The sequence below is a fragment of the Trachinotus anak genome, unplaced genomic scaffold (assembly GCF_046630095.1).
Source record: "Trachinotus anak isolate AG129_WGS33_773 ecotype Australia unplaced genomic scaffold, CSIRO_AGI_Tana_v1 ptg000025l, whole genome shotgun sequence".
NCBI classification, from domain to species: domain Eukaryota; kingdom Metazoa; phylum Chordata; class Actinopteri; order Carangiformes; family Carangidae; genus Trachinotus; species Trachinotus anak.
The window spans coordinates 17990064-18002496 of record NW_027273876.1 but is presented as its reverse complement, the minus strand read 5'-3'; the positions used below and the strand labels follow the sequence as shown (position 1 = coordinate 18002496).

Below are 12433 nucleotides of genomic sequence, written 5' to 3'. Positions count from 1 at the left end.
TCCATGCCATGTCTCTCTCTCAAACACACACAAACACTTTGATTACAGAGCCATCTCTTATAGTTGGAGCAGCTAAAAACAACAGTGAATACGTGTTTATTTGCATATATATTGCACTTGGTGAGGGACAGTGGATATCACTCCCTACCTTAATCCACAGTGGTGACCGCAGCTGCATTAAAACAGGTATAACAGGTGTCTAATAGGCTGTCAGTAAGGTTTAAGTGAGTTCTCAACTTCTCTATTATTTTTAAATAGAACAATTCTTTCCATTGAGTGAATCTAATTCCTGGGTCTACGCAAACCTTATCATATAGCATTTCATTTTGGAGAATCCACTACTTTTGTAAACAGCACATAATCCCTAATTATTAAATTTATTTTTCTTTATTTCTTTTTGCTTTATTTTTACTGCAGGAGGTTGAGCATGCGTTTTCACCAGCACAGACTGGTCTTTCATCAACCAATCACTTTTAATTAGAAACTTGTAGTGCAACTTAGGAGTACTCTTTGTAGTAAGATAAAATGCTTTGAGAATACGGGCCCTAGTCCCCACTTACTTATAATCACGATAGTTGAGACTGTCATCACTGTTTTTTACAAGGAGGAGCGTGTAGCAACATTAGGTTTACATGAACTGAATTGCTTCCATGGTGGAAAATATTCATTGTCACAAGGAATTGTTACAACTCACATTAGTATTTAATAAATTAAACTACTCTTTATACTATTGAGTGACTTTAACAAGTGCCAAATTGCGAAGGCTAGACGACTGGGGCAGAGGATCTTCAAAACTGCAGTTCTTGTGGGATGTTCCTGATCTGCAGTGGTCAGGAAAAGTGGTCCAAAAAAGAAAAGGCAAAAGCCGGAAAAAAAACCTTAGAGATATTCTGTCTCTTCTAACTTTCTCTGTGATTTTATAAGTAAATATAGCCAAAATCAAAGCATTAGTCTTTGTCTTTAACCCTGTAATGCCTGACCCCAGAAATAATGGACAGAAAATTCTGATTTCTTGAATCTGGAACCTTTATTTGGCCCTTTCACAAAATTTGAAAAAAAAAATTACAAAAAATTATTTGCATATAGGTTTTTCCAAATTTTATACACGATTTTACTACATACTAAAATGCAATAAATTATGTAATTATAACTTACTTCAACAGATTGTGAAGTGTTCATGTTAGAATATTACTAAAAATTTCAAAGAAAATGTCACTGGAAAATCGTAAAAATCGCAATTTTCTTTACCTTGATCCAGTGAGTTGGGAACTATCTGAAGGTGGCCAACTTGGATTGTCCCAATTGTTGTAGTGATAAAGGTATCCACCAGGGGTTGGAAGACAAGTATCAGATTGGATACAAGAGGGTTTTGAGTGAAGTTTTTACCATAAGGTGATGCAATAGGTCTCAGAAATGCTTGTATCAAATTTGATGCATTTGGCATTATAGGGTTAATTTATGTCTTTGGTGATTTTGTCAGATGATGTCTTGGTTATAAAATTAGAATTTGACCGTAGGTGGTCCAGCCATATACCAGATTTGACCCAGTCTTGTCATTATACCTAATGTTAAAGCAACTACTACCAGTATCTAATTTTTGTCAGACTTTAAAGCACAATAAAAAATCACATCCAGGGTGGCACCTCAGTGGCTCAATTGGTAGAGCACTTAACATTAAGGCTTTGTCCTAACCACAGCAGCCTAGTTTGGAATCCGAACCCACGTCCCTTTGCTGCATGTTATCCCCTCTCTCTCTCAACAACTTTCCTGTCACTCTTTCACTATACTATCTAATAAAGGCAATAAAAGCCAAAAGAATAATAAAAAAAAAAAATCACACCCAGAATTTTTGCATATATACGGATATATTAAGAGAAAGGCCCAGGAAAATATTTAGATACAGAAGTTTAGTGTAGAAACTGGTGCACCTAATTCTCAAAAATATTACACCCATTTATGCTCTATTTTCAAAAGACCATATACTAGAGCCAAAATTGCTAAATAATTAGCTCTTCTGTAGACATTGCACTATGACTACTACCACCAGTCTTGTGTTCCACTTGTGTTTGTGCCTTTTGCCCAGTACAGCCCAGAAGAACCAGTTCATGACGCCAAACGGTTTCACCATGTACATGCTTTCTAAGGAGAACTGTGTCTTTAACCCGGAACATGCAAGGGTTTACCAAGACATGAGACGCCCAATGGCTCACTACTTCATCTCCTCTTCCCACAACACATACCTCACAAAGGACCAACTGACTGGGGAAAGCAGCACAGAGCCGTACATTAGGTAATAATGACTAGGGCACCACAAATACTTTCTAAAATTTTCTGCATGAATGTGCCAATCTATTATGCTATGAAGCTTGTTAGGCAAAATAAAGCCAGTTAAATCAGCTGCTAAAAGAAACAACACAATAACTGAATACCATTACAGGGATTCCTCACTACCTCACTACCACTGCTCAGTCTGCATGTCAAAGTGTCCTTGGGCAAGACACTGAACCCCAAATTGCCTCTGATGGCAGTTCCATCAGTGTATGGGTGTGTGTGAATGGTAGAAGTGCTATGTGTAGATGTAAGCACTGTATGACTGTGTGTGTGAATGGGTGAATGTAAAGTGCTTTGAGTGGCCAATAAGACTAGAAAACAGCTATATAAGCAGTCTATTTACCACTGACAAGTGCAGTACATCAGTACATTACATGACAAATAATCAATAAATATTTATTATTTAAAGCAATGTACATGGTATAGTCACCACATTTGCTTGTTATATCATGGGAAACTATTAGCAGGGACTACTTGGAATTGTCAGGCCATTGAACAATCTCACAGTGACAACCTGAGAACCCACTGAAAGAGCCTAAGGGTCTCCCCAACAGATAGGGTAGTATCTGTAGTTGCCAAAGGAAAACTCAAAGTCTTGGAGGAGGTTAGGGAGGGCATAGAGAAGCTTCAAACAGGTCCAGGCAAACAGGTCCTAGCAAAAGTCTGACAACGTAGGACACCTGCTGATCCTGAATGGGAGTATTGTAAGAACACTGAAAGAACATTTAGAAGAAATCTGATGGACCATGGAGGAGGCAGGTTTTAGGACTTTACCTGACAGAGATCAGTGAGATATTTAAAATGCTCTGCTATGTGCTAAGGATAAGTGAGATTGCTTTGAGATGCTAAAGGCTCTGGTAATTGTTGGGCACCTTAGATAACACCCCTCTTCAATGTCTAGTGAAGATTCAGAACAATGCCTGTGGAGTGGCAGACAGTAGTGGTTCCCATCTTTAAAAAAAAAAGATAGGTGGCTGTACTTCAATTATAGGCAGTGGCAAGTCTATTGGGGCCCTAGATAAAAAATTCTCCCCTTCAAATCAGCTTTCATGACCACTATGTCATAAATATTTTGACACCAATTAAAAATGTATGAGTTTTTTAAAATTCTAAATGTTCAGATTAATAGGATGTTAAATATTTCCTCTGTTTGTAATGTTCATGGACGTGAAACAATAATTATGAAGTAAGGAATCAGTGAAAGGTACAGTTACCTCTCTCAGCTTAAAGCTAGACTGACCAGACTGCTAAGCAATTGTATCAAGTTTTCAGACTGCTCATATTAAAAAAATGTTGTCTCTGGCTGGTAGTATTGGCAATTTTCATATTTTATTGTTACAAACTCATGCTAAAATCATTTTAGCATCATCATTGACATATGTATTCAGACCCTTTATTTGGTACTTAGTTGAAGCACCTTTGGCAGTTATTACAGCATCAAGTCGTCTTGGGTGTGATGCTACATGCTTTGCACAACTGGATTTGGGGATTTTCCACCATTCTTCTCTGCAGATCCTCTCAAGTTCTGTCAGATGGGATGGGGACTCTTAATGGACAGCAATTTCCAGGTCTCTCCAGGGATGTGCAATTGGGTTCAAGTCAGGGCTCCTGCTGGGCAACTCAAGGACATTCACAGAGTTGTCTCTAAGCCGCTCCTGCATTGCATGCTTGGGGTCATTGTTCTGTTGGGAGGTGAACCTTCTGCCCATTCTTTTCATTAAGGATATCTCCGTACTTTGCTCCATTCAGCTTTCACTCAACCCTGACCAAACCCCCACAGCATTATGCTGCCACCACCATGCTTTACCATTGGGATGGTATTGGGCAGGTGATGAGTGATGACTGGTTTCCTCTAGACATGATAAGCCAAACAATTCAATCTTGGTTTCATCAAACCAGAGAATCTTGTTTGTCATGGTCTCAGTGTCCTTTAGGTGCTTTCATTGAAAACTCCAGACAGCTTTTATCTGTCCTTCACTGAGGAGAAACTTCTGTTTGGCCCCTCTACCACAGTGTGTTGCAGTGATGGTTGTCCTTCTGGAAGTTACATGCAGCTGATTTTTTGTAGCCTTTCCCAGGTCTCTGTCTCAACACAATCCTGTCTGAGCTCTGCAGGCAGTTCCTTCCACCTCATGGCTTGGTTTTTGCTCTGATATGAGTTGTCATCTTTGAGACCTTATATAGACAGGTTTGTGCCTTTCAAATTCATGTCCAATCAATTGAATTTCAAGGTATAGAAACATCTCAAAGATGATCAAGAGAAGTCACAGCAAAGGGTCTGAATACTTGTGTCAAAATTCAATTTACATTTTGTCATTATGGGGTATTTAATATAGATCAATGAGGGGAAAATTGTTCTGTATTTTCAGCACAGATAACTTACAAGATCTTACACTACACCTTTAATCTCTGAATCTCCTTCATTTCAGCAAGTTTTTATGATGATGTTTTCTCAGAGCTCTGAGTCATGGTTGTCGCTGTGTAGAGCTGGACTGTTGGGATGGCGATAAAGGAGAGCCAGTCATCTACCATGGACACACACTCACCTCCAAAGTACCATTTGTCAAAGTCATTGAGACTATTAATGAGTATGCTTTTAAAGTGAGTACAACACTATTAAAATCACAATCATTTGACTTGTCAGATACAAAAAATTACTAGTATACACTATTTTGCCTTGGTCACATTTAAGTATGGGCTTTGTAAACATAGATGGTATACTTCTAAATCTATGCATTAAGAGAGAAAGTTTTGTTGAAGTGGCAAAAGATAATTATCTTCCTCTCCTCTGCTCTGCTTTATGGAGAAAAACCTTTTCTCCCTGACTAAGTACATTTATCCTTCTCTCTCAGACCTCTCCTTATCCTCTGATCCTATCCCTGGAGAACCACTGCTCTGTGGAGCAGCAGACAATAATGGCTCAACAGCTGCGAGCCATCCTGGGAGACAAGCTGCTCACCAAGCCCCTCGGTGCTCTCAATTTTCACAGCCTGCCCTCTCCAGAGGTAAGGAGACACTGTTCCATACCCAGTTCTCATAAGAACTAATGCAGGTATTAAGACTAATGAAGTTCTTTAGTAGGACACATATCATGCTTGTGTGTCCTTTTTTATGTGTAACTTACATGGAATGTTTTTGCATTTGCCGAAAAAATTAAAAAGACTGGGTTTAGCATTACTATTCTTTGAGCACAGTGCTTGAGGATAAGGGTTATGGTTACCACTGCTTAAGTATAGTGCTTACTAGGGTATAGTTATAGTGTTGTGCTACTACTTAAATACAGTGCTTCCTAGGGGGCCAAGGTTAGCGTTATTCATGCTGGTTTGTTTAGATGCCTCAGGCTGACTTTCACTGTGGTTATACTGTCATTTATGCTAACTCCAAAAGCCAAGTGCAATAGCTGATAATCCCCTGAACTATTAGGAAGATAATAGTAAATCATTTCACCAATGGCTGATTACATTTATTGGAACTGGAATACAGTATTAGCTGTAGTAGCAGAGGTAATAATAGGAATAGTCTCAGTGATGAAGTAGCAGTTAAGATGGCTGTAGCTTCAGTAGTGGCTCTAGTGGTATTGTTAGCATGACAAAATAATTTTACTGTAATTATCATTATGGTTGTATCGGTCCAGGATCTTAAAGGGAAAATCCTTGTGAAGGGGAAGAAGGAGTATGTGCTGGAGGAGTGCTCATTAAGTGCTTCAGACTTCAGTTCCTCAGATGAGGAGGCCAGTCAGACTGAAGGCAGACCTCACCAAAAAAAAGAGGACAAAAAGGTGGGTTACACCACCAGCTTACATTTATCCTAGCAGTAGTGGCATTCACCTATTTGCCTATTTTTTGGGGGGCAGTTTGAGGCATTGATGTACTCACTATGTATTTCTGCCTGGGGATAACTGACAGTCATCAGTCGTTCACCAGTTTTAGTTGATTAAGAATGTGATTGGTTTCTGTGTGTGTCTCCTCAGCCAGGTGTGTCTAAGCTGAGTCCAGAGCTGTCAGAGCTGGTCGTGTATACCCGCAGTGTTCCTTTTAAAAGCTTTGAACAAGCTGCCAAAAACCCACCAACTGAAATATCCTCTTTCTCTGAAAGTGAAGCTCTCAGGCACATTAAGGACTCAGGTATGATATGTGTCAGTGACCACACACAAACTTACTTGTGTGGATGCAATAAGTAAACTATTTTTTCTACCTTGTTTAGGAAAATGATTCCCTCTATTATTGGATTAACTGGACTTTACTTATCCTTAGGGATATATTTTGTGCGTCACAACAGCCACCAGCTCAGCCGCATCTACCCCTCAGGACAGCGCCTCCAATCCTCAAACTACAACCCGCAGGAGATGTGGAATGGAGGCTGTCAAATAGGTGAGAACTTATTATATAAGTTACTCAATTTTCAGGAGAAGCAAACAGACCAACCAAGAGTTGTCACTCAGAATCAAATCTTTCTTAATTCTTCCCTTCCTCTCTTTGATATAATGACATGACACCCATAACACTCATAATAATAAACAAAAATACATGCTGTTAACACTGCTGTGTTGTGTTATCTCCAGTTGCTTTGAACTTCCAGACACCTGGTGAGCAGATGGACCTAAACCATGGCAAGTTCCTGCAGAATGGTCAGTGTGGCTACATTCTGAAACCTCCCTTCATGTGCCAGCTTGACACCACCTTCAACCCAGAGAATGTTGGTGGAGGTCTTGGCCACAGACCTGTACTGCTCACTGTTCGGGTAAGATGGCACAAATGAGCAAAATGCTAAATGAGCATGTAGCAGAGCTGCCAGTTTCCAGAGGTATTTTCCCCCCAGTCAGTTTGCATTTGAAGATAATGATTTCCAGGGGAGTTCTAGGGAGTTGTAGTTAACTGTATCTTGAATCCAATCATGAAAAGTTGGCAACAATGTTATGCTCAAAGTTGTACCAAAATTGTTGCAATATTCCATTCTGGAAAGATACTCTAATGAAATTAGGATTTCCCTCATTGTTCTTCCAGGTTATTTCGGCTCAGCAGCTCCCCAAACCAGAATGGGACAAGCCTAGCTCCATTGTGGACCCTCAGGTGTGGGTGGAGATACATGGTGTACCCATTGACAACACTAAGAAGAAAACTCATCATGTCAATAACAATGGTGGATACCCTATACTTGACAAAAGACCTTTTGGCAATTGAATGGCTTCAGTAGGAGCATTAAGGAACTTCAACACATCTTTAAGATAATCATAAGATATGATAAGATAAGATAAGAAATACTGTATTTATCACTATAGGGAAATTCACAACTGTCCATTAGCTTATTCATGTATTTAGTTAAGTAAGGATTGAGTCTGTGTCATTATCCACTGCTTTTGTCTGAGGTGTTGAACAGTCTGATGGCAGTGGGAAAAAGGAATTCCTGAACTGCTCACAGTATAACTCTGTTGTTTCTTTGTTTCAGGCTTTAACCCGCGCTGGGACTGTACATTTAATTTTACCGTCCACATCCCTGACCTGGCTCTGGTTCGCTTCTTGGTGGAAGATCATGACTATACCTCACGCAATGACTTTCTAGGGCAATACACTTTGCCTTTCACAAGTCTTCGCACAGGTGTGTTTAGGGACAGTAGGGATTGACTAATGTGGGGGCTGTTCCAAAGACGTGCTTGATATTGTCAAGTCAGTATAAATAACCATTTGCTCCCCTGAATTTCTTTCCCTTACCTCTGCAGGTTATCGCCATGTCCAACTGCTCAAGCTGGATGGCTCCAGCCTTTCACCATCCTCTCTCTTCATCCATGTCACAGTCACTACCTGCCCGAGCAATCCCTACAAATCATCAACAAAATCACCAGCCAGGTCACCAACCAAGTCTTTGGCAAAGGAACCCTAATCTCCTCTCTTTCCCGAGCACCACGAAGCATGGAAGTCATTGTGGGAAGATCCCAGAACATATCTGCCTTGATCCAGGCAATAAAAGATTTGGCCCCAAACTCATAAAAGTCAGTGGTGATAAACTTGTCTTGCAAATGCTGATGCTATATTCACAATCTGTCTTTATTTTATGGAAGAAGAGTACTGTGTTGTTGAAAAAATGCTGACCATTATTTAAATTTTTCAAAGAAGAAAGTAAATGCTGTTTCCATTGTTTGATGCTTACAGATGCTAACCATGGTGGTTGATGATCTAAATAGCAAAAAAAAAGAGATACAATCAGGGAGGAATATAACATTACTGATGAACCAAATTTTGAGTGAGATTGGAAGGTTTAACTGAACTCCCAGCCTCATTCCCTCTAACAACATGACTGTTACTGATGAATACTTGACACCAGGTATGGGAGTTTGAGGGTTCTGCGCAGTATTTTAGCTTTTCTAGAACTGGGCTCTTCTGGACAGAGACCTCAGATGTTGTACGTGGAATCTGCTGGAGCCATTCTGTGTGTGTGTGTGTGTGTGTGTGTGTATATATATATATATATATATGAATCTACCATGACCAAGGTTTGGTGCTAGATCTCTACATTTCTACAACCCCACAACTAGTTAAGTCTCATGGTTCCTATGTTAATCTTTACTATTTTCATCTTAGCCTACATCCCAAGTGTTGACATTATACATGATGAGATGAAGTAGCCATCTTCTATGCAGTGTCAAGGGACATGTTCAGATTTTTAAACTCAATTTTAAAACAATCAGATGTAATGTGTGCACTGAAAGAGCTAATGATCATTGTCATGTGTCATTTTTCATTTTTTCACACCAGCAACTGGGCAGGTGTGCCACTGATAAAGAAGGCAGGATTTTGACTTCTCTCTGTACCCCTTCTTTTACACTCCTCAGTCAACTACGTTTCATTACTTTTTGTATCAACAACAGTTTATGCTATTATCCCTGTTTTTGCTATCATCACATCTATGCCCTCTCTATGATGGTACACTTTTCACTAGGCTGGTCATTTTACTCAATTAAATGAGGGGCTGCATTTTTTGATACAGAGCTAATGTTGGTCTAGATATAGACTTGGCCAAATGAAGTAGGTATATTTGTCCTGGCAGTCATGTGTAGGTTTGTTGCGGAGTTTTGTACTGACAAAAAACCTACATATGACTACCAAGAAGTATCCCTCTGCTGCAGCTCATGAAGGACACACTGTTCAGGGGAAGAGCGGACTTTCATTCTAAAATGCTGAAATTTAAGATACAACATTAGAGCATTTTAGCATGGAAGAGGATTTTGTCCTGTACTTCTTATGTCTTTTACACAATGGAGTAATAGTTGCAAGTAACATCTTGCAGCCAGTATGAAAGGGAATATTAATTACAGCAACTAATAATAAGAACTCTATCAATGTACATATGGCATGCAAGTATTGCATTGAGATATAATATAAATGAGTATTCCAATTTCAAGATTCAATTTTAAGCTTTTTCTGGATCTTTCGGCCATATCACACTTCCAAACCTGTCCTTTTAACATTGTAATAGAGATGTTCAGGTCCTAATGAACATGTTGAGGAATGATTTTCCTCAACATTAAACTGCATCAGTGTCAATCTGATATCAGGTTAAAATTGGGCAATGTTCTCATTACTAATGTATATATCAAAAGCCATATAAAAAAATCTTCATAATTTTTTTTATATTGAAGCCTGTATTATGTTAAATGGTAGCTCTAGTGTTTTTATTTTATAGAATTTGCTCAGTTAGGCTATAGCAACATGATGAAATATATGGTTATGCTTCATAGTTGTCTTTGTTATATTTTACTTTGCCATTGTTTACATTGTCTTTGGGTGTGTTCTGTACGTGCAGAGTCAACCTGACTGATGATCCTTTGTGACTGTGACATGACTTTATTATTGTCAGTGTGTGAACAGATTATACAACACAATTCTTTTTTAGGCATCACTCTGTTAAGTCATTCACTATAGGTTTTCATGTTAAATGTAAGGTTTTATATGGTGTTATTTTAATTGTGGAAGGAAATGTTTAGGTTTATTGGAGAATTTGATTTTAGAACACGAGTGTTTTTTTAATTTACACATGACAAGAAGTACTATGAATATTGTGGCTTGAAGGATGTTTCAATCAGGGCTGAGTGCTGGGAAGATGAAAGATAGCCTACTTGATATCAGTATTAGTCTTCAGATATTTTGGATATTATATTCATAATAAAATGATTCATTTTCTTTATTTTTTCATAATTTAAAAAATCCAAGCCCCGTTTATGACAATATTGCACATATGTACATACATCAAGAACTGTAAGTGAAAGAACTATGTATAGTGAAAAGACCAAAGTTGTGTGTTCTAAACTGTAGAAATGACAACTAACTGTTCTGCATAGGAAATGCGTTTTTACAGCATTCTGGGAGGAACTCACAGTTACATTTGTTCATGAGTTCAAAAATTGTTTCTGTTAGGCAAAGTCATGCAAAACAATGTCTTATCATGTTTTGACACCATAGATCACAAAAGTCATGCTAAAGCATCTTTTCCTTCATCTTCTTTCAGTTTGTCAGTGCTTTGACACATTTGACACATGACGAATCGAAAACATACAGTGTTTGGCGTTTCTGCATAGGAAATGCGTTTTTACAGCGTTCTGGGAGGAAATCACAGTTACATTTGTTCATGAGTTCAAAAATTGTTTTTGTCCACTAACACTAACTGTGCAATTCAACATATTGATGTTTCTGTTTATTTATTATGAGGTCATGTTTTCACCCATGTCTGGTGTCACCAGGATTATGCAAAAAGTTTGGCACCGATTTGCACCAAACTTGGTGGCTATTGAATAATTGAAAATCTTATTTTGAAATGTTTTATTGAATTTGTTAAGTCAATGTTTAAGATCCAATGACTTAATAAAATAAAAAGCAAAATTGTTTTTTGTGACTCACTTTCGATATGCATTTGATGTATATTGATGCATGTCACAGTAGCAGTGCTTCATATCATCTACAATATGATGCACAATACAGCCATTCACAACTTTTGGTCAGAAATCTCTGATCTCAACAGGTACGTAAATGCCCACAAATTGTACTACCACTACCAACAGGCTTTATGATCAGACAGTATTTATAAAACTAACTAAATCAGGGGTTTAGCGCTCATGAAGTTAGACACGTCAAAATATCATACCCATATAAGAACTTCTCTAGGTAGTGACCAGTGGCCAATATGCAGCCCATGCGAAGACAAGTAGGCAATTAGGCAAATAGCATCAGTGATAGATTAAAAGTTAAACTCCCTATTCACTTTCATGTCATATATTCCTTTGTAATATTGCACTACTGTTAAATGGTTGAGTGGGTTTAATGAATAGGTGGAGTTCAGTGTGATGCTTAACTCTATTTATGTTCCAGAGGGTTTCAGAAATAAATAAACTACTCACAAGCATTAAAAACCTGAAGTGGGTGGTTTATTATAAACTTCTGTATTTCTATGTTGGTCCTTTCTTAAATACACAATTTATCAGGAGCTTGTAAAACCAAGTTTCTTTTTCACTTCCAGTATAAATCTTGAACTGCATTAAAAATGATATGGTTTAAAGTGACTTTTTGTCGCGTTTAGACCGTGGATCACAAAAGTCATGCTAAAGCATCTTTTCCTTCATCTTCTTTCAGTTTGTCAGTGCTTTGACACGTGACGAATGGAAAAAGTACAGTGTTTGGCGTTTCTGCATAGGAAATGCGTTTTTACAGCATTCTGGTAGGAAATTACAGTTAAATTTGTTAATGAGTTCAAAAATTGTTTCTGTTAGGCACAGTCATGCAAAACAATGTCTTATCATGTTTTGACACCATAGATCACCAAAGCATCTTTTCCTTCATCTTCTTTCAGTTTGTCATTGCTTTGACACATGACGAATCGAAAAAGTACAGTGTTTGGCGTTTCTCCATAGGAAATGCGTTTTTACATCATTCTGGTAGGAAATTACAGTTAAATTTGTTAATGAGTTCAAAAATTGTTTCTGTTAGGCACAGTCATGCAAAACAATGTCTTATCATGTTTTGACACCATAGATCACCAAAGTCATGCTAAAGCTTCTTTTCCTTCATCTTCTTTCAGTTTGTCAGTGCTTTGACACATTTGACACATGACGAATCGA

General features: G+C 38.2%; 1 protein-coding gene across 3 annotated transcripts in view; it reads left to right on the top strand.

The window, feature by feature from the left end:
* Nucleotides 1–11202, top strand: part of LOC139608719 (1-phosphatidylinositol 4,5-bisphosphate phosphodiesterase delta-3-A-like) — a 33104-nt gene extending 21902 nt beyond the window's left edge. For 2 of the 3 annotated variants that reach the window (XM_071462729.1, XM_071462730.1), the window contains 10 exons: nucleotides 2089–2290; nucleotides 4788–4932; nucleotides 5184–5336; nucleotides 5966–6109; nucleotides 6302–6455; nucleotides 6585–6701; nucleotides 6893–7071; nucleotides 7335–7470; nucleotides 7777–7926; nucleotides 8048–11202. In XM_071462729.1, the coding sequence (XP_071318830.1) occupies nucleotides 2089–2290; nucleotides 4788–4932; nucleotides 5184–5336; nucleotides 5966–6109; nucleotides 6302–6455; nucleotides 6585–6701; nucleotides 6893–7071; nucleotides 7335–7470; nucleotides 7777–7926; nucleotides 8048–8208 (1541 nt within the window). In that variant the 3' untranslated portion in view covers nucleotides 8209–11202. The remainder of the gene's footprint in view (nucleotides 1–2088; nucleotides 2291–4787; nucleotides 4933–5183; nucleotides 5337–5965; nucleotides 6110–6301; nucleotides 6456–6584; nucleotides 6702–6892; nucleotides 7072–7334; nucleotides 7471–7776; nucleotides 7927–8047) is intronic. The other variant, XM_071462731.1, reaches the window with a different exon arrangement.
* The last annotated feature ends 1231 nt before the right edge of the window (nucleotides 11203–12433 follow it).